General features: G+C 34.6%; 1 protein-coding gene across 2 annotated transcripts in view; it reads right to left on the bottom strand.

Annotated features, from left to right (window-relative positions):
• Window positions 1-19229, bottom strand: part of LOC131693279 (mucin-4-like) — a 596199-nt gene that overhangs the window by 64250 nt on the left and 512720 nt on the right. For both annotated transcript variants that reach the window (XM_058980988.1, XM_058980989.1), the window contains exons 3-4: window positions 17462-17505; window positions 17129-17401 (exon numbers count right to left, since the gene is read on the bottom strand). In XM_058980988.1, the coding sequence (XP_058836971.1) occupies window positions 17129-17401; window positions 17462-17505 (317 nt within the window). The remainder of the gene's footprint in view (window positions 1-17128; window positions 17402-17461; window positions 17506-19229) is intronic.

Here is a 19229-nt window from a genome sequence, read left to right as displayed (position 1 = left end):
GTCTTGTCTTGTCTTTGTCTTGTCTTTGTCTTGTCTTTGTCTTGTCTTTGTCTTGTCTTTGTCTTGTCTTTGTCTTGTCTTTGTCTTGTCTTTGTCTTGTCTTTGTCTTGTCTTTGTCTTGTCTTTGTCTTGTCTTTGTCTTGTCTTTGTCTTGTCTTTGTCTTGTCTTTGTCTTGTCTTTGTCTTGTCTTTGTCTTGTCTTTGTCTTGTCTTTGTCTTGTCTTTGTCTTGTCTTTGTCTTGTCTTTGTCTTGTCTTTGTCTTGTCTTTGTCTTGTCTTTGTCTTGTCTTTGTCTTGTCTTTGTCTTGTCTTTGTCTTGTCTTTGCCTTGTCTTTGTCTTGTCTTTGTCTTGTCTTTGTCTTGTCTTTGTCTTGTCTTTGTCTTGTCTTTGTCTTGTCTTTGTCTTGTCTTTGTCTTGTCTTTGTCTTGTCTTTGTCTTGTCTTTGTCTTGTCTTTGTCTTGTCTTTGTCTTGTCTTTGTCTTGTCTTTGTCTTGTCTTTGTCTTGTCTTTGTCTTGTCTTTGTCTTGTCTTTGTCTTGTCTTTGTCTTGTCTTTGTCTTGTCTTTGTCTTGTCTTTGTCTTGTCTTTGTCTTGTCTTTGTCTTGTCTTTGTCTTGTCTTTGTCTTGTCTTTGTCTTGTCTTTGTCTTGTCTTTGTCTTGTATTTGTCTTGTATTTGTCTTGTCTTTGTCTTGTCTTTGTCTTGTCTTTGTCTTGTCTTTGTCTTGTCTTTGTCTTGTCTTTGTCTTGTCTTTGTCTTGTCTTTGTCTTGTCTTTGTCTTGTCTTTGTCTTGTCTTTGTCTTGTCTTTGTCTTGTCTTTGTCTTGTCTTTGTCTTGTCTTTGTCTTGTCTTTGTCTTGTCTTTGTCTTGTCTTTGTCTTGTCTTTGTCTTGTCTTTGTCTTGTCTTTGTCTTGTCTTTGTCTTGTCTTTGTCTTGTCTTTGTCTTGTCTTTGTCTTGTCTTTGTCTTGTCTTTGTCTTGTCTTTGTCTTGTCTTTGTCTTGTCTTTGTCTTGTCTTTGTCTTGTCTTTGTCTTGTCTTTGTCTTGTCTTTGTCTTGTCTTTGTCTTGTCTTTGTCTTGTCTTTGTCTTGTCTTTGTCTTGTCTTTGTCTTGTCTTTGTCTTGTCTTTGTCTTGTCTTTGTCTTGTCTTTGTCTTGTCTTTGTCTTGTCTTTGTCTTGTCTTTGTCTTGTCTTTGTCTTGTCTTTGTCTTGTCTTTGTCTTGTCTTTGTCTTGTCTTTGTCTTGTCTTTGTCTTGTCTTTGTCTTGTCTTTGTCTTGTCTTTGTCTTGTCTTTGTCTTGTCTTTGACTTGTCATGAAAATTTCTTATAAGACATGCACATGGTGATACATTTCTCACCTTGCAGTACAGGGTAACAAAATCATTATGCAAGGTTTTGTAAACAAAAATATTTCTTTCTATAAAAATCAATTTGATCGTCCACCCATTTTTTTTCAACCCACCAATTTCCACTACTGATCACGGAAATTATTTGAAAACACATGGCGATAAAATTTTCTCCTTCTGATGGATACAGGATACGCAAACAAAATCATCCGGCAAGGTTTCCTAAGCAACAACAATTGTTTCAATAGAAATCAATTTTATTGGCCTCTCAATTTTTCCAACCCACCAATTTCCACCAATGATCATGGAAATTCCTTGAAAACACATGGCAATAAAATTTTCTTCTTCTGGTGGATACAGGATTGGGAAACAGAATAATTCTGCAAGGATTCTTTCTATAAAATCAATTTGATCGTCCACCCATTTTTTTCCATCCCACCAATTTCCACTAATGATCACGGAAATTACTTGAAAACACATGGCGATAAAATTTTCGTCTTCTGAAAGATGCAGGATAGGGAAACAGAATCATTCTGCAAGAATTCTTTCTATAAAAATCAATTTGATCGTCCTCTCATTTTTTTCCAACCCACCAATTTCCACTGGTGATCATGGAAATTTCTTGAAAACACAAGGCAATAAAACTTTCTTCTTCTGATGGATGCAGGATAGGCAAACAAAATCATCCTGCAAGGTTTCGTAAACAAAAATATTTCTTTCTATAAAAATCAATTTTATCGTCCTCCCAATTTTTTTTCCAATCCACCAATTTCCACTAATGATCATGGAAATTACTTGAAAACACATGACGATACATTTTTAAATTTTTGTTTGATGCAGGATAGTGAAACAGAATCATTCTGTAAGGTTTTCTAAGGAAAATTAATTCTTACAATAAAAAACAATTTGATAATCCTCCCAAATTTTTTCCCACCTTCCTATTTTGGGATATTGAAATAAAAAACAGTGTGCTCACTAGCGCCGCCTTGAGGGTGATATCCAATTTGATCATTACATCATTAAATAGTCCTTGCCCCAGTAACAATTTAGGCTTTATGGTAATTTTATAGCCACTCATACAACCTAGATTGCACTTGTAGCGTGCCATAAAACTTCAATTGTGACTTAGATTACATTACAGTAAACGTCATTTTCCTAAATTAATAAACTTTACCTAACATGAATTGGAAGTTTTAGTCTCCCTAGCGCAGCCTGATGGGCGAGTTCTGCAATTATCTATTCGCCGTCGGGTAGCACTAGACTCGCTGATGAATATTGCAGAATACATCACACTTCTAAATAATGTTCTCGAGATTCAGAAATTGAAAAATAATACATGCTCACTAGTGCTGCCTGGTCTATCTATTTCAATTAGTTTTGTCCATAATCGCGTAGCTCTTAACCTTCTCTAAATTTTTTCCGAGAACACCATCTCCTCTAAGTTATTAGACGTTTGTGACATTCTAAATTCCACATTATGCTGAAAGCTGGTATGCTACGAAAAATTAATAGCGCAATTCAAAAAAAATATTATTCCTCGAAGAGCTCAAAATTAATCAAGTAAGTACATATTTTACTGTCAGAAGTGCTACCGCCAGTTGCTGGACGTAGTCTTGGTTGCACAATCTTCCTGATCAATATAACTACTAAAGCATTTTCTGTTGATTTAAAAAGTGATCGATTTGGATTTCAGATCCTTTGTCAGGTGATCTGCAGGGAGCCATGTGGGTATTTTTAAAACTACGTGACAGATTTGTGTATTCCAACGTTGAAATATTCAAACAAATCCATTCAGTCAATCCTTTAGACGTAATCAGCGAGAATGGTTTTATGGTAGTTCAAACTACGCATATCATTTACAATACAAGATTAATCGTATCTTTTCTATAAATCGTTATAAGTCAATGGAAGTGTACTACGTAAATTGATTAGAGAGAGCCAAATAAAAGTTTTTCAAAAATTCAACGGAAAAAATTAAATTGATCTAATTATTATTTCCTTATTTCAATGAACTTTAACATTCAATAAAGCGATAAAATATTATCAAGTGATTCATTTTCAATCGTCCTGGTCGGGACTACTGATTGATTCATAAATGAAATACGATACGGCCGTTATAAAATATACTTCCTGAAAAACTCAAATTTTCATGGCGTAATAACGCTATGGAAACAAAAAAAAGTTGTTGCTTCCAGTGTGATTTTCGTGATACCTACTCTCGAATCTCAATAAAACAAAAGAAAAAGAAATATTATCAAAACAAATATATTATTTTGGTTTACAATCTCGCAAAATGCGTCATTTAATTTTTTTTTAAATCCAAGTATCAGTATGATAATTATTCCATGAGAATCTGAGGAAACTTTGCTAAGCTTTCTTGCATTTCTGTAAACACGAAACAACATCTGTGTTCAAAAATGTTTCAAAGCAGTCAAATCCAGTATGAAAATTAATTATAGGGATCCCAAAAATTCGTTCGTTGGTATTTGTGGAATGTCGAAAATATTTGCTTCAACTGTTATAAATTTCATCAGGTTTTCATCAATGCTGTGTGGAAATCGGTTTCTGAGAAATAAAACCAATCTTACAAAAAATTGTGACATGTGATAATTGATGGAACTTCCAAATAATTTTCAATTTAGCAAGCCTCCATTATTGTTTGGAATAAAGCCAAAGATGTTTTTAAATATGTGTTATCAATTCAACACAAATCCGTTGGTTTCAAACGATCATTAGTTTCAAAATCATCAAATATCAACATGCAAATTCGACATAGAAAATGTTTTTCCATTATTTGGCGTATAAAGATAAAATAGCATCGCGGTTTGTTTCAGTCTCGTAAAATAATAAAATATCATAGATCTCCCAAGAGAATCGAAAATCATCAAATTTCAATGAAGAAATTTATTTGAAATCATTTTCAACTATTTCTACATTCAGAATTACTCAAAAACAGTTGTGCTAAAAGCTTTCGATATTTCGAGCTTTCGTAGCACGCCATCTGCATCAACCCAAGGATAACTTTTAGTACACTTGTTTTTCTTTTCGTATCTTTCCACGCTGTTTCGCGTGCGACGGTACACTGCGTATTGCGAGGAAAATTGAAAAACGCTGTTATGAAGTTTTCCAAAACTATTTTTACTTTGTACCATCACACAGTGGCACGACTTAGAACAAAAGGTGGACTAAAGTCCAAACTTTGCCGAATCGGTTCAAATAGGACGATTTTATGTAATTTTGGTACGCTGAATTCGTTTTTGGTATTAAAACAATTCAAAAATAAGCGTTTACTATTCATTAGGGTGTCTCAAAAATATTTTTTTTGGAAATCGCTCTTAAAATTTGTGTATATTCATTTTCGTGTGCTAAATCGTTTTTGATATTAACACATGTAAATAATTTTTTCATTATACGTTAGGGTGGCTCAAAAAATATGTATTTGTGAAGGTTCAAACATTAAACATTTTTTTAAAGAAGTTTTTGTGCGTTGAATTTCCATTTTAATTGTAAAAATAGAAATTAACTTTACTACTTATTAGAGTGGCTCAAAAGTAAGTATTTTGTCTTTTATAATGATTTTTTTCAATAGTAATTTTGGAATTTATTTTCCATATTGAAAAGAATTAATTGACATCTCATTATGGGGCTTCAGAAATGACTATTTTGTTTTTACGGATCAACAAAGATGTGTTCGACTAATTTTGAAACATTTAATTCATTAGTGGGTAACATTTTCTATCATTTTCAAAACAAACATGTCGCCCAAAATACTTCTAAGAATAGATTCCAACAGATAAACCCAAAGATTTTTGATATCATGTCATTAAAAATTTAAATAATGCACAACCTAGTCAAAATATCGCGCATTAACACACAGAAGATAGCGCTTCCCAAGCCCTGTACGACGGATTGGTGTACCTAGCGCGCAACGCTTCTATGAATGGCGTCATCATCGACTATTTAACCCATTCATGGACATGTTGTTTGTGGACAACAACGTTTTTAAACAGGTATAACTTTTGATTGAGGCAAGATGTGCTCACAAAAACAAGTAAAGCTAATAAATGTGACTATTGGCTTTCATTTGAGTATTAACAGTTACAAGGATCAGCTCTAGAACTAAAGTTATTGCAATTAGTCTGATTGAACTCCGATGAAGCAGTGCTGCCAGTGACCGTTTACGTTGACGACGGAGAATGAATTTTTCATATAACTTCGTTATGTTGCAATATTAGTTAAAACGGATAAAACTTATCAATTTAGACTATTTTTGGCTACGTTTTCCACGCAGTTGGACTATTGTAAATATTCTAGGAGAATTGTAGTGAGCATTGGAAGGTAAAAATTGAGCTGCTTCTAGCACTGCAAGGAAAGCACCTACCTTTATAAAAAAAGGTTTTTCGAGTTTCTTGACCCCACCGTTTTAAAGAAAAAATAGTTTTGAAACCCCACATGCACTAGAAAAAAGTTAGGCATGAAAGGGTTAAACGGACGGATTTCGCCGAAGCAGCTCAGTCGCCTGTTGAGCAGCAAGCGAAGCAGATCGCTGCACTGTGTGCTTTTACAGCCAGTGTAGCTGAGTTGGAAGTCGAATGGGCTTGTCCGTATGCTATGTTTTGTGTTGTGCTCGTTTCCAGCACATTTTTATGTATAATTATTCGTACACAAAATAGTTTGTACATGCGAGCTCCATTTGCAAACACGGTTAACATAGTGTCGTGGTATTAGTTGTCTCTTTCGCTCTACCCATCATCATCAGCGTTGATTCATTTTGCTTTGTGCGCTTGGGTTTAATGTTTGAGGCGAATGTGTAGCTAGATAGATCTAATTTGTTACTAAATTGCACAACGAAAGTTTATTATTTACGTTCGATCAATTCATTGATTCATTTCCCCATCACGTGATTCAGTTCCACTCAGCCTATAGTACTTTGATTCTACTAATAGGTACATACTACAAAGCCTATTTATGAATGAATACACTGCCACTTGAAAAACCGTTGCAAAACGCATCTTGTGCATATATAAAATTGTTTTCGATTCTTATATATTTATAGTTTCAATATATGATTAAGACCACTGCATTTGCTATATTTGTATGCGTACTTTAGGAAAGTTACAATAATGGCAAAATATAACTAGAATGCTTGGTCTATACATGAAATGTGATTATATTGCCTAAAATTTGATTTTTCTTCACTGGTCCGGGTTTTTTACCACACACAATCGAAAAGGTTTTACAAGCTAATCTTATTCTATAAAGATTTAGTTCCAAATATTAGTTTGCTCACAGTTTGCTGTACTTTCTTCAGATCTTCTTAAATAAGTTTAATCGGATTCGATCACCTACTACAAATGAAATGACCTGATAACCAAGAAGGTTTGGTTCAACATGTAATATTCGATGTTGATTGGTTGTGTTTAAACCATACGTAAGAAATATGTTTGATTTGTTATCACTATAAATGTACTAAGAAAATAAATATTTTACATTAAGTAGTATAGTCCTACGTCTACAGCTCGTGCAATCCCATAGGGCTGCCCCTTGTAGTTTTTTGTAGGTGTGTTTTAAGGTATGTAGATTGCTTATTTGATATCTTTAATGGAAATAAATCCAAAACTTTTTATTCTCGTATATGGTTCATTTAACAATGGTGTTATTTTATTTGGATAATATCGCATACCCTTAAGCTACATCAGTGCTATGCAAATTCGGATCAAAATAGTCTCATCAAATGACTAGAACTCAACTGTGTTCACTCTATTTGACAGTTATTGCGTAAGTTAGCAAGAAATAGTTCCAGAAACATTTTATAATCTATTTCTGATGGTTGAAAATATTTACTGATGGGGGGTGGGCGTAGCGTAGTTGGTAAATTGATTGACTTGTACGCAGCGCACCTGGGTTCGAGTCCCGACCCCGCACATAGGGTTAGAAATTTTTCATAAGAGATTTTTCAAACCCGAAGAGGCGAATGACCTTAAGGTTAAAACCTCTATAATCGAAATAAAAAATAAAAAATATTTACTGATTTCCAAACATTATCAATACCTCTGCCATCTAAAAAAACATACTTCCCACTCGGCTCGTTACTCTTGATCACTAGTAAAACCCTTGTAGATCATGCTCTCAATGCAATTTGAAAGCTGTGCATGTATTCGTGTCATTATTCTAGCTATAAAGTGATTATTTAAATTCAATATCAGTAATAACCATGCGTCTCCATTCACAGTTGTTTTAAATTTTGATTGCTTATCGCAAGTTTTCGCAAAACTAGCTTATACTCATTTTAAAGAGAAAATTAAAAGCTTTCGAATGAGTATAGTGTGATCGCGGGCATTCACGGGCGTCGTTGTTGTTATCGCATTAGAAGTTCAAATTCCATAAAAATCATGACAAACAGTTATCTAAACACTAACTAAACCGACTAGTGACTTATTTTTGGCGATTTTACGATGTAATTTTATCACACGAATAATTTTGGTGAAGTAATGCAATGCATAAAATCAACCATTTCTTTGAAAAACGTAAATAACCGGATGTAGTTCCTATAGTCAAATTATGCAAAAAACACTAGAATTATGCCCTTAAAAAAGCTGCCAAAAATTCATTTTGCGTTCAAATCACTTAAAATCTCGCAACAATGTCTCCGAAGGCTCAGCAGATAGGAGAAAAATACTAGCGAGATTATCGCATAACATTTATATATGGACTTAAGTCCGGGCTCGTCCCACTGTGCATCAGATTCCTTGGTTTCTAACGAATCCGTACATATGCAACACTTGGGTAGTTTTGTAGGAAATATCGAAGAAACAGCAGGTTAAAAATATTGCTCCACATTTGCGCACCTATACATACAAATTTTACTTTAGTTGTGTCTGTGCGGGTGGAAAAACTGCTTCTAGTAAAATGGAAATTTTTCAATGAAAAGCGGAAAATATGGAAAATCGGAGAAAATCACGTCCTAGAAAAATTGTTTAGCTGTGTTGTATTGGAAAAATCAAAATTTTAAACACATGATTGCAAAAACTGTGTGCTTTTTCAACCGGAAAAAGCACACAGTTTTCCGAGTTGGAAAATTTTGAATTTTCCATTTCGGCCAATTCATAGTAAAAACAATTATCTAGGTCGTGATTTTTTTCTTTTTTCAATATTTTGTCATTTTCTTTGAAAATAAAATAAAAAACCGCAAAAAAACACGAAAAATGGCGGATTGCCCGACGGGGGCCTTAAAAGAGTTTATGTCGTTAAACAAATTATTACTTTTTTATTTTCTTGTTTAGTGCTGAGGAAGAATTAGAGAAAGAAATAACCACAACAATATTATGTATTGAATTTTACATAATTATTTATTTATTTTTATATTTTACATTTGTCTTACAACTACCTTCATGCTTGCTATTTTGTATTATTTATTACAAGGAAAATATTTTTGGTTCATCTTCTGAATTAGAATATCTTTTCGTCTCTACTTTGCCCACATGAATAGGCACAAAACTGTGGAATTTTTGAGTTTCAGGTATTGTTTTGGGGTTATTATACAGCTCTTAGAGTTCTTCTGACATTTTGTTGTGCTGTTCAGCGAATATGTAGCAGAAAATTAATTTTGTGATATTTTTATCAGTTTCTCCAACTGTCCAGTTATATAACTCTTGGGGACTTGTTATAGTATTTCCATAGTCGCGAGCAAGACTATCTTTTTTGCCATTCGCTTGAGAGTGCCAGCAATAGCATCACAGGGTCCAATACCGGCTTGAACCTTCGTTCGAACCGGTCATAAATCTTGATAGCTCCTGGTTTACCTAGAGTTTTTCAACAGCAACAGTCTTTCTCAAAGCTACCTATATTTTCGCTCGATCAGTCTTTCTCAAGACTACCTATATTTTTTCGAGAATAAGTCTGTTTCAATACTACCTACTTTTGCTACCCAATCAGTCTTTTTCAAGACTAAAACATTTTTCAAGGACAATTCAGCCTAAAGAAATATTTAATTCTTCCAACATGCCTAAGTCCTCCCAAAAAGGCCGTGTGCCAAAAATTAAAGCTTAACGGAAAAGGGTATCTTCTCCACTTGAAAATTCAATCGACTGCAGCAACTCATTCGATGTTTTATCCGAATATGAAGCTGATGAAATTTCTAAATTTCCTCGCATTGTGCATAATGCCAATGAGAAGAAAACGCAATCACCTCCGCCTATAACAGTGATGATCTCCGACTTCAAAACCTTTCGAACTGAGCTTTCGACGTTCCTTCCGGACGTGAAAGTCTCTTTTCAGATTGGCCGAAGAGGAGAATGTCGAGTTACAACGGATGAATTGATTGGCCACAAACGACTACTCCAGTATCTTACGGAGAAATTATATAAATCTTATTCAGATGATTTCAAGACAAATAGAACATTCAAGGCTGTCTTGAAAGGGCTACCACAAGGTCAAAGTTTGGATGAAATATCCAATGAATTGAAAAATTTACTTGGCTTTTCTCCTTCACAAGTTATTCTTATGAACCTAACCTTATGCTAACCTTTCAGCGGCGATAACACGCCAGTACGCTCTGGAATTATCCAGGAGCTTTATTTAATTCATTTCAACCGTAATGAGGTTAATAATTTGAAAGTATTTGAAAAAGCACGTTTTAAGTTCCACGTGCGAGTAAAGTGGGAACATTATAGACGACATGGGGGCAGAATTCAATATCTGACCCAGTGTCGTAGAGCCAAGGCTTTGGGCACGGCACAAAAAATTGTCATTTGGATTCCAAATGTATGATCTGTGGTGATAAATCCCACACGAAAGATACTTGTCCGGTGAAAAAAACCACAAGAAGTTTCAAATGCGCTAATTGTAGCGAAAATCATAAATCGAATTTCTGGGGTTGTCCTGTTCGAGACAAAATTATAAATTCTCATTCTAGACAACAAAAACAAAAAATAAAATATGGACCTGTTTCTTGAGGTACACTTCAGGAAAACACGTCCAAACGTGTTAATCCGATTCAAAATAGATTAATAACTTCTACCTCCGTCACACCATCCTACAATGGTGCATCATCTTATGCTTCAGTGGCAGGTAACAAGGCCAAAATAACGGCTACCATTACCACGCCCACAAACTCGTTTGCACCCAACGCTTCCTTTAGTCCAATGGATCTAGGCAGCGTAACGGAAGAAAAATTAAAATACTTGCAAGACTCTATGTTACCTATGATGATTTCCATGTTATATTCTACCTCCATGTTTGAAGCTTTTTAAGCGGAGTGGAAAGTTGCTAACAAAATTGTAATGATATTAAAGTTTGACAATGACTTTAAATAATCATTTACATTTATTAAATTGGAATGCTCGTTCGTTAAAAACGTGCGAAGACGAATTTTTCAACTTCTTGAGGATACATAATGTGCATATAGCCGTTGTGACCGAAACTTTTTTAAAACCAAATTTTAAATTGAAGAGTAACTCTAATTTTGTTATTCATCGATTTGATCGAATTGTTGGATTCGGCGGAGGAATCTCAATAGCGGTTAATCGCAGGATCAAATATTCCGTTACGCCATCTCTTGACACCAAGGTGATCGAGAGTTTGGATATCAAAGTTGAAACTGATCTTGGTATCATTTTTATTGCTGCAGCCTATTTGCCTTTTCAGTGTACTTGCGAGTAAAATAATTTCTTGAAAGGAGACTTACAAAAACTTACAAGAAATCGGTCGAAATTCTTCATAATCGGTGATTTTAACGCCAAACACCGATCCTGGAATAATGCTCAAAGCAATTCCAACTGTAAACAACTTTTTAATGATTGCTCTGCTGGTTTTTTATACAAGTTTGTTCCCGAATGGTCCTACGTGCTATTCGTCTGTAAGGAATCCTTCAACAATTTATTTGGTTTCGACGGATCAAAGTCAACTTTGTAGCGAATTGATTACACATGCTGACTTTGATTCTGATAATCTTCCAGTAACTTTTTCACTTTCTCAAGAAGCTGTTTCCAATCCCATTAGCTCAGTGTTCAATTATCACAAAGCGAAAGGTACAAAACTTAAATTGAGAATAATTTTAATCATGACAAAATAAAGCTGACATTGATACGGCATTACAAAATTTAAGTATACCTATAGTTAATGCTAGAAATTTATCAGTACCAACAACACAGAAAAAATTTAAAACTCCTATTATTGACGACGATCTTCATCTTCTGATTCGCTTGAAGAATGTTCGAAGACGTCAATATCAACGTTCTCCTGATCCTGCTATGAAATGTATCTATCAGGATCTACAAAAAGAAATTAAGCATAGATTCATACTCTTAAGAAATGAAAATTTCGCGAAAGAGGTTGAACAAATCAAGCCAAATTCTAAACCTTTCTGGAAACTTTCTAAGGTTCTTAAGAAACCTCAGAAACCAATTCCAGCTTTGAAGGAAGGTGACCACATATGTCCATAATTTTAATCTCAACGTTGTGAGTCCTATTGAAACCGAAGTCTTACAAAAATATAAAAACGTTTCAATTCAAGTATTGTCTTTAGACGATATTGTTGAAATAAACCATGATGAGATCAAATCCATCATGAAAAAGTTAAAAAATATGAAAGCTCCAGGTTATAATGGAATTTTCAATATTCTTCTTAAAAACCTTCCCGAAATCACCATGAGATACTTGGTCAAAATATTCAACAAATGTTTTGAATTAGCATACTTCCCTGAAAGATGGAAAAATGCCAAGATTATTCCTATTTTGAAGCCAGATAAAAACCCAGCAGAAGCATCTAGCTATCGACCAATTAACTTACTCTCTTCTATTAGTAAATTATTTGAAAAAATCATCCTAACTAGAATGATGTCACATATCAATGAGAATTCTATTTTTCTTCCTGAGCAGTTTGGATTTCGTATTGAACATTCAACTACTCATCAACTTGTGAGAGTAACTAACATGATAAAGGCAAATATCTCAGAGGGCTATTCCATTGGAGTTGCTCTTCTAGACATCGAAAAAGCTTTCGATAGTGTTTGGCAAAAAGTTTTAATTGCCAAAATGTGGGATTTCAATTTTCCAATTTACATAATAAAGATAATTAAAAGTTATCTTACTAACCGTACCCTACAGGTTTCTTATCAGAATTGTAAATCTAATAAGCTACCCGTTAAAGCAGGCGTCCCTCAAGGATCAAGCGTCGCACCAATACTATATAATATTTTTACCGCTGATCTTCCAAATCTACCTACAGGCTGTAATAAGTCACTTTTCTGTTATGATGCTAGCATCTCAGCCACTGGTAGGAGTCTTCGTATTATCTGCAGTCGAGTGCAACGAAGCTTAAATATTTTCAATGATTACCTGAAAAAATGGAAAATTTCCACTAATGCGGCAAAAACACAATTGATTGTGTTTCCGCATAAGCCAAGAGCTTCTTCTCTTAAACCAAATAATAACCATATTATTAAATTTAATGGTTTGACTTTAACGTAGTCAGATCAAGTTAAATACTTGGGTTTGATTTACAATAAAAAACTCACTTTTAAGAATCACATTGAAGGAATCCAAACAAAATGCAACAAATATATAAAATGTTTATACCCTCTTATAAATAGGAATTCTAGGCTCTGCTTAAAGAACAAACTATTAATTTATAAACAAATATTTAGACCGGCAATGCTATATGCAGTGCCAATCTGGGCAAGTTGTTGTGCTACGCGGAAGAAAATGCTTCAAAGGATTCAGAATAAAATTCTGAAAATGTTTTTGCAGCGTCCTCCCTGGTTTAGCACAAATGAGTTGCACAGACTCGCAAACATAGAAACATTAGAAATTATGACGAACAGTATTATAAGCAACTTCCGACAAAAATCGTTGCAATCTTCAATTGCAACGATTAGCTCTCTTTATAGTTTATAAGTTAGTTTATAAGATTTGTTTAACTCCTTATTCAGAAGACAAATAGGTTTAAAACATCCTACTGAAAAAAATACTTAACTGCGAAAGCATATTATAACTTAATAATAATTAACTGAAAAAAAATCAGTTTGAACCAGGTAGTTTTTTTCAAATCACTTTTTTCCTCAGAAGTGCCCAACATGAATTTTTGACGGTAGGTAGGGAACATAATTTTGGAATAAAATTTCATTGAAATCAAAAATGGGGGTTTTTGTAAATCGACTTTAAATTTTTAAAATCGATTTTCTTCAGTGTAGAAGTCAATGAAGAATTTTTTCAATATTTTTATTCAAAAATTTGACTAATTTTGTGAAAACCACTCCTACAAAAATTTTTTGCAGGATTTGTCATTTTTAGACTATAGCCATTCAAAAAAAAATTGGTAAAAAAAGTTTGGCCCTTTTCAAAAGACAGTCTAGATTATTTTTGGAAGAACAAAATACGCAAAGTGGTTTTTTGTGACAAAGTCGTCATGTACAGAAAGTTTCATTAAAATCTGAGAGGGTGCTGCCAACTTTTGTTCGAGTTGGCGCGAAATTCGTCCATTATATTGGTTCTTAGGAACGAAGCAAGAATGCTGATGCCAATTTATACGCATTTCATCGATTGTAGGGTGCGTAATTAATAGAATAGTGCGGGTCCCTCCCTAATAGGGCCAACTTCAGCTGTCAAACATTTAGAAGCGGTTGGAGCATTTTTGTAATTCAAATTATAGATATTTTTCTGCCTTCAATCAATTTGACAGTATATTTGTTTTATCGCATTTTACACAGCTGGGAGAAAAATTATTTTCCAAAGCACTAAATGAAAATTTTAATTCAATGATAATGGTTTTGTTGTTCTGATAAGGACCGTTAGTTGTGAATAGTTCACAGCTCGCTGTTTCCTTGCCAGTAACAGAACGGCTTCTTAACACGTGTCATGGCGGAGGCAGTTTTGAGAGCGGCTTACGTTAGCTACTGCTTCTAGGAACTAATAAAGCAGATCACCGGCGACGAAATACTTGTGGCTTCTACGATGATCAAACACCCACTGGAGAAGATTTACTAGATAAAATTGGTTTTGCCTGTCTCAGATCTGGTTTATTTGTCAAATGGGCGCTAACAATAAAATTAAATTCCAATTTATAGTAATCGTACTCTCTATGAAATTTGTTATGCAATTGTTGTGAATATTTCCAAACATATCGCGCAAAAATCTTTTTGTTCCGTTCAGTACAGCGGCAATAATTGACGTTAAAAACAACTCGGTAACCTCAGCATTCATATATTTAGAAGCGGTTGAAGCATTTTTCCGCAAAGGACACTTCTATGGTTTAAATGATTATAGATATTTTCTTGATTCCGATTCATTGGACGGTAGATTTATTTTATCGCACTTTTCCGGAAATTGTTATAGAGATAATTAACCCGATGAGAGGGAAACTATTTCCCAAAGAGTGAAATAAAAATTTCAATTCGAATTCTTATGAGATTGCTAGTAACAGTACGGCTTTTTAACATGTCTCGTGGCGGGCATTTTAGGGAGAGCTCTTCGTTGGCTAGTCATGATGTTGCTCGTTCGCTGTAATCATGATGTTATTCGTTTGGCAAAAGAGCAACAACTGATTCAAACTGATACGCGGTACCTCTATTTATAACCATTCATATTTGATTCAGCTTAGGTGCTCTGTCAGAAATAACTGTTGTATATATGACAATTTTTCCTCTTTTCGTAAACCCAAGTTAGGTGTTCTGGTATATAAATGATTAAAAACCATTTAGTTATAGCGGAGTTATAAGCGTGCCAACCTATCATAATTTCATTACATATGAGATATATTGGATTTAAGAATAACACCTAGCCCCAGGTAGTGAAATAAGGGATATTCAATGTCAAAGAAATTAGTTCCGACTTACATATGACCGGACTATTATGTCTATATTTCCGGAACCATGCAACTGAGCCGTACCGTTTATATTTGTCTATGGTGATAATATCCCTTTTATTTGGTTTTATTATCAATAGTATTCTTTCATTCGAGAATAAGTTTGTGAAAATAGGCTTGACCACCCCAAAGAAACTGTTTGTTAATTGTTAAATATGGTCATTTTTCCGGGTCTACCGGAACTGTCTGGGGTGGTCGATGTGGCCAAAGTGATTTCACAGGAGAGGGGGGAGGTGATATTTGCTTTGTGAAATTTGGTTCAATCATCACCGAAGGACTGACGTCAATTTAATTTTGAAACTCGGGACTTTAGGAATTTTCGCTGATGGAGAATAAGTGTGTTCCAAGAATCTTGATTGGCCATCAGTGATCTGGACTTGCAAATCGAAGTAATATAATGTCCATTTCAATAGATTCTTAACTTCCGAGGTATTACGAGGCGGTTTACATGAGGAATGCCTAAGTGACCATAATAACCAACTTGTACCTCAAGAACCAAAAATCTGAATTGAAAGAAATTCAACAGCAGTCGACGGGAGTTTTTTTTTTGTATAGATTATAGATGTTCTAACCTTAGGGTCATTCGTCTCTTTTTCTGGTCAGAGATATATCTTTAGAAAAATCTGTAACTCTGTGTGCGGGGTTGAGAATCGAATCCAGGTGAGCTGCGTATCCCATGGGAGTTTGGGGAGGGATCCCGGGGCTATTAAGACCGTGGGGGTAATTCAGACCCCTTCGATTTCTCAGAAAATCGACTACATATTCGTGAGAGCGCCATTCTGAACCATTAATTTTGACAGATGAATCTCATTCTGCAGTATTTTTTAGAAAAGAGATACAATGTGTTTCATTTTTTATCATTCTCGTAACAAAAAGCATTATAAGATTAAAGCTTCAAATGAAAGTAAAAAAAGGGTAAGTATTTTAGAAAGCATGAGGCTCTTATTTTATGGAATGATTTTTGTTTGGGTGGAAACAGATGTTTTCAAGACGCTCACCACATTTGGGCGAAGTGAGCGTAAGTGGGCTATTCGGACCGCCAATTCCTTCAACCACCGTTCAGCGGCTTGCACACGCTACGTTACGGCAAAGAAAACATATGATGCGCCATCAGTCATAGCTTGTTTCCCAGATTAACTATTTTTCAAACATTTTTTTATTCTTAAGGAGTTTCTTCAATAAAGATTTCATTGTAAAAAAGGACAGTCTGAATTGCCCGTAGGGAGGCCATAGAGTGGTGCACAATTATTTTTAAGGCCCCAAAATGTGACAGAGGTTTCATACTACCAATTACGATTTTTGACCGATAAATACTTTCATCCACCTAAAAGAGCGATTTTCTTAGGTAGGTCCGAAGTCCTATTGTACCATTAATTTGACATCGAATTTGCAAAAGCCGGATGTTGGATGAATGTTGCACTCATTTTAATATGTATTACATCATTTGGACATCATGGTGTAACCAGTTGATATGGGAATTTGCTGTGTGACCGCATTCTTCATCCAGTATCTCCGAAACCGGAAGTGTTATTGACTAAAAACTCAATAGCAGCTTATGGGAGCGTTAAATCGTTAATTTTAAACTAAGTTTGACAAATTGGTTGAGACATCTCTGTCAAAGGAGTAAGTTGAAATTACACACACAGACATTTTCCGAACTCGACGAACTGGATCAAATAGTATATCGATCTCTGCCTTCCAGGTCTCAGTTGAAAAGTAGTTTTTTAGAGTGATTGTATGGCTTTTGATTATATGAGAATGTCAAAAACTGTTATTAGGAGATTTTGAAACCAAATAACTAGAAATACATTTCAAAACCAAGGACGTTTTTAAAGAGTGCGACAGATTCACTTTTATAGCTCAAATTTTATCTGTTGAATGTTCCATCCATACCATTATGTATCAAATACATTTTGCTCCTACCTGACATTTCGTGTCCAAATCCGCAAAATAACCATTTCCGTATTGTCGACAGTTGAAATTGGTATTTGGTATACCGGTTAGTATTGGAAAATCGGTACCAGGGCGTCCCACAACGCCTTGGTAGTTTTCGAAATCGACATCAGTACTATCGAGAATAAGTCGTTTTTGAAATCTTTTCTCTTCTCGGTTGAGAGCACTATCTACTTCTACGTATTCTTGAAACTGTGTTGCGCCTGTTCGTGCCGCAAGTACGCGCGCTGGTGTCACCGATCTCTGTGAATAAATAGAGAGAATTTAATCATTTTAAACATCGTTCGATACTTTTTTGCTTACCTTTAGGCATAAATACTGTGGGATATGGCAAATAATTAGCATACCTGAAATAAAAGGAAAAATATCAATTTATTCTACCTAACAGTGACATAAGACATTAAAAAGTGGATTAAAACTAGGACTTTAACTATTTGACAAAGACGCAACTATATTTATTTCTTTAGCAATGGCATTGTTAGGAAAACCGCTCTGTCAGAACGTGCGAGTTTTACTTTTCACCCTACAATAAAGAAAAATAAAAAACTTTGAATTGGACACATTCCGCGGGCTTGTACACCAGAAGGAGGTTTTTGTTTTGTCTTATTTTGGTATCAATATTTTTTCCTCGATTTGGTAATTTGAAAAGTTATGTAATCCAACTATTGACATTTTGACAAATAGTTGAAAAATATATAGAAAAGTAAATTGAATTTCACGGAAAATGGCTTCTGAATTATTGACTTCTAAGAAAAGTTCTATTTCATGAAACTATTATTGAAATTTTTATCTGCTTAATGGAATTTGTTCGTTATTGAGTGTAGAACAATAAAACTAGAAAGATTTTTTTTTAATTTGACCGCTAATACTTTTTGAACTAATAGAAGTTTTGGTTGTTTCTGCGTTGTAACGTCACGAAAAATGCCTATTTTTTAATTTTATTAAAAAACTTAAATTTTGCGAAAGCACTATGCTATATTTCACCCTAAGGGGGAAAATTTGGTAAAAACCTAAGTATGAAATAAGGATTTGTGCCCTCATGTACAAAGACTGGTTTTTACCAACAAATTTTCATCCTAATGAGAAATTTTGGTTTTTACCAAATTTTCCCCCTTAGAGTGAAATATAGCATAGTGCTTTTAAGTTGTTTCGTAAACAGGAAATTATACTAGCGTGATATTTATAAATTTAGAATGTATATCCTTAAGTGCTTAAGGGGTTATTTACCATCGACACATTCTTTCGTGATGTTACCACGATTTGACCAACCTTCATTCTCTAAATCTAAATTTTTCAAATGAACTCATTCATCAAATCTAATTATAGATTCAGGAAATAAACAAAATTTTATATAAGATTTGATCTACAACACTGGAGGAGGTATTTTTAATAAACGATTGAACAACGTCACATTATATTTCTTTAAAAGTCCACCTACGCTGTACATTTCTAAACGCTGGTCATATGGTACGTTCCGATGCAATCACGCTAACAGCAACGTAGTCCAGGACATGAGATGGAAGGTTGTGAGAGAATTTCCGAACTTTGTTCTCGGGTTAGTATTTAGCCATGAATAATAATGCGTTCCCTGAACATTTCTTTTCTCCCAGCAATCAACCATTCAACACTTCGCCTCATAGACGAGACGCCCGTTATAAGGTTGTCCGCAACCTCCGTTGTAGTCGCACGTGCCGTCAGTTAGTAACTAACAAATTCTTCCGTTACATGCCCAAATACATCGTCAAAGCAGCTACATTATCGAAATGCCTGAGATATTAAATCCAATATAGACGGGTATCTGTTCCAATTTACGGGATTTACGCTACAGCAAAGAAAACACATGATGCGCCATCAGTCATAGCTTGTTTCCCAGATTAACTATTTTTCAAACATTTTTTTTATTCTTAAGGAGTTTCTTCAATAAAGATTTCATTGTAAAAAAGGACGGTCTGAATTGCCCGTAGGGAGGCCATAGAGTGGTGCAAAATTATTTTTAAGGCCCCAAAATGTGACAGAGGTTTCATACTGCCAATTACGATTTTTGACCGATAAATACTTTCATCCACCTAAA

This window comes from Topomyia yanbarensis, chromosome 3 (assembly GCF_030247195.1).
Source record: "Topomyia yanbarensis strain Yona2022 chromosome 3, ASM3024719v1, whole genome shotgun sequence".
Lineage (NCBI taxonomy): Eukaryota > Metazoa > Arthropoda > Insecta > Diptera > Culicidae > Topomyia > Topomyia yanbarensis.
The sequence above is the reverse complement of the archived record's forward strand: the minus strand, read 5'-3'. Positions and strand labels throughout refer to the sequence as shown.